Raw genomic sequence first — 3,528 nt, forward strand, 5'->3', positions numbered from 1 at the left:
AATAAATTGAATTCTAAGAATGTAACTTCTTTTCTTCTTGATTCCTAGGTGCATATCTGGGTTCTATTATGTTCTTTCATGGATGTGCTCAAGCAGAGTCTGGATATTTGTTTGGCTAAAATGTTATAGGAGAACTTCAAGTATCAGATGCTTTGCCACTCCAATTAGTCTAAAAGGCAACTTTTTAATCCTCAGTTTCCATTATTTATTATTTCTACATCTTTAGTTTGGTTCTTAGAAGCATATGGACAGGGAAAATAAAAGCCAGACTTGGGTAAGTGAGTTCTTTTTACTGGGATTGTCCAATGACTGGGGGACTCAGATCTTCCTCTTTGTCCTGTTCCTGGCCATGTACTTAGTAACTGTTATAGGAAATGTCCTCATTCTTCTTCTGATCAGATTGGATAGCAGACTTCATACCCCCATGTATTTCTTCCTTAGTGTTCTGTCCTTGGTGGATCTTTGTTATGCAAGCAGCATTGCCCCACAAATGCTAGCCCACTTGCTCTCAGCCCAAAAGTCCATCTTATTCCACAGATGTGTGCTCCAGCTCTATGCTTCCCTGGCATTGGGGGGTTCTGAGTTCTTCTTGCTGGGAGCCATGGCCTATGATCGCTATGTGGCAGTGTGTCACCCCCTGCATTACACAGTCATCATGCATGTAAGACTGTGCTTGGGGCTGGCTGCTGGCTGCCTGGCGGCTGGTTTCATGAATTCACTGATAGAAACAATCATAACCTTCCAGCTTCCCCTATGTCACAGTATTATTAGCCACTTTGCTTGTGAGACCCTGGCAATGCTACGGCTAGCCTGTGTGGATATCTCCATTAACAAAATCATGGTGGCTATCTCAGGATTTCTGGTGATCATGCTTCCTTGTTCCCTGGTCTTATTCTCCTATGCTCATATAGTTGCTGCCATTCTGCGCATTCGTTCTACTCAGGGACGAAGCAAAGCCTTTGGGACTTGTGCCTACCACCTCACTGTCGTTTGCATGTGCTTCGGAGCTACCATCTTCACTTACCTGGGCCCGGGGTCTGCCTTCTCGGTAGAAGAAGATAAGATGATGGCTCTATTCTATGCTGTGGTGGCACCTATGTTGAATCCCTTGATCTACAGCTTGAGGAATAAGGAAGTTATGGCTGCTCTTGGGAAAGTTTTAGAGAAATTCAGAGCTAAAGGATGAAGACTAAGAAATTCTTATTTCCAGTCACTGAACTTGAAAAGGAGATCACATGTGTAGAAAGGATCCTTCACTTACACTACAAAAGACAAATAGGTCTGATCTTTGTGTTCAGGTAAAGTAGATTTCCTCATGATTAATGTTTCCTTAAGAAGGAAAATACCTGATAATTTACATTTCATTGCTTCATGAGATAGACTCTTCTTAGATAAACTTTCAAGTATCCCGTGACCTTTGGACTTCAGGTATCCACTTTTGATTTTAGCATTGTATCATTGTTTAACAGAGTGATCCTAGATTACATCAAACAGCGTCAGCTTCTAATTGTTATTTTGCCTCTCATTAGCTGTACTATCTTATAAGATATTCATTTAAACTTTTTATGGCTTAGTTTTCTTTTTATAGTAAAACAAAGTAAATAATCCCAGCCTTCCAGGGTAGTTTCGACTATTATAGCTAATTTGTATAAAGTGCCTACCATGTAGTTGACACCAAAACAGGCATTCATTATTTTAGCTATGTCACCCTTACCCCTCCATAGCAAATACAAAGCATGTATTTGCTTTTTTGCCACTCCTCTGAATCCTCCAAATTGTCAACTGTTCAAAGTATATACTAGCCTTACTAAAATATATAGCCAATACATTTGCTTTGTCACTTACAGATTTTGTCAAAATTTAAAAACATTTGAGGCAGTTTAGGCTCTCTGCCTGAAAGGCTGCTGACACTAATAATGAGGATAATTTTATGCTAATTATAAATAAATTATGTGACATATGTTTTATTTTCATAACTGTGACCCTGACCCTACATTTATTGTTTAAAATTACCTGGGATTTCCAAACTTTGCAATTAATGCATCCTTTATGCAGCCTTAGTACTGTGATTTAGCTAGGCAAATTTCTGGAAAAATTACATTATCCAAAAGAATTTATCCTTATTTAATTTTCTATCAAATGTCTGTGTATACCGGGGATGAGCCTCCCTGGCAACGAGGGACCACTATCAACTACCAACTGATGATGCAACTGGAAAATGACCTTATAACGGAAGGTTCAATGCGGATCAGCAGAATATCCATGTCTACATAAAATACCATGACTTTAAAATGCTGTTTGACCTAAAGTAAGGGGGAAATGGAAAGGAGAAATGAGTTTATATGGCTACGAGTTTCTAAAAAAGAGTCTGGAGGCTGGCAGAAGGTTTGCCCTCATGCACAACTGAGCAGAGTCAGAGAGACAGATAAAGCAGATACAACCCCCAGATATTGGTTCCTTTGAGGGCTAAAGAGACCCACGGGAGTTATGGTCATGGCCGATGGGGTTAACTACCAGGGCAGATGGCCCCTCTTTGGAAATGGTGTTTATGTGTGATGAATCTGGACTCAGATGGGATCTCCCTTCATAAGACTTTCATGCCAATGTGCTGGAGGTGCAGTTAATGTTGGGGTTTAAGATATATTTAGGGGATTTGAATCTCTGGACTGACAATGTGATAGCCAGATCCTGAGCCTCAACAGACTCCAGCACCTACAATCTGATTTATTGGACTTACCACACTCAGCTAAGATGGAGTTGAAGAAGGACAACCACCACACCATGGAGCCTAGAGTGATTACAACTGAAAATGGGAGGATTGCATCCAGCATCCAGGTGGAATCTGACCCTCCTCTTGACATAGAGGTGCAATGGACACAACCAATCCAATGTCCACATAGAAGAGGTGGCATTGGAATGGGAAAAGTGGACATAGTGGACGAAGGGTATGGGGAAAGGCAGGAAGAGATGAGAGGTGGAGGCGTCTTTGGGACATGGAGCTGCCCTGGATGGTACTTCAGAGGCAATCACCGGACATTGTAAATCCTCACAGGGCCCACTGGATGGAATGGAGGAGAGTATGGGCTATGATGTGAACCAATGTATATGAAGTGCAGAGGTGCCCAAAGATGTACTTACCAAATCCAATGGATGTCATGATGATGGGAACGAGTGTTGTTGGGGGGGGGGAGAGGGGGGGTGGGGGGATGGGGTTGAATGGGACCTCACATATATATTTTTAATGTAATATTATTACAAAGTCAATAAAAAAAATGTCTGTGTATATATATGTGTGTGTGTGTGTGTGTGTGTGTTGGGGAGGGGATACTAATTTTGAAATAAACAAAAATGTGTACCATCATCTTATTTATAATGTTATTTCAAATGACTTGCCAAAATAAAAGAAACTTCTAGATAGTTAAAATTAATTTTTTCATAAATTAGGGGAGAAAATCTGTCCTACTATGCTAACTATTATAACTATGCCTTCTTTAATGCCAAATCACTTCAGGCAATAACTTTCAAGCT

The 3,528-nt window shown here is 40.6% G+C and overlaps 1 protein-coding gene across 1 annotated transcript; it reads left to right on the forward strand.

Annotated features, from left to right (window-relative positions):
• The first annotated feature begins 244 nt into the window (after positions 1–244).
• LOC101435665 (olfactory receptor-like protein OLF3) lies at positions 245–1,186 on the forward strand. The gene has a single exon (XM_004449865.2). The coding sequence runs from the start codon at positions 245–247 to the stop codon at positions 1,184–1,186; it is 942 nt and encodes a 313-aa protein (XP_004449922.2).
• The last annotated feature ends 2,342 nt before the right edge of the window (positions 1,187–3,528 follow it).

This window comes from Dasypus novemcinctus, chromosome 5 (genome assembly GCF_030445035.2).
Source record: "Dasypus novemcinctus isolate mDasNov1 chromosome 5, mDasNov1.1.hap2, whole genome shotgun sequence".
NCBI classification, from domain to species: Eukaryota; Metazoa; Chordata; class Mammalia; order Cingulata; family Dasypodidae; genus Dasypus; species Dasypus novemcinctus.

What these genes read in the sequence shown, in the direction of transcription:
- LOC101435665 (XM_004449865.2), top strand. Translation starts at nt 245, where the DNA reads ATGGACAGGGAAAATAAAAGCCAGACTTGGGTAAGTGAGTTCTTTTTA.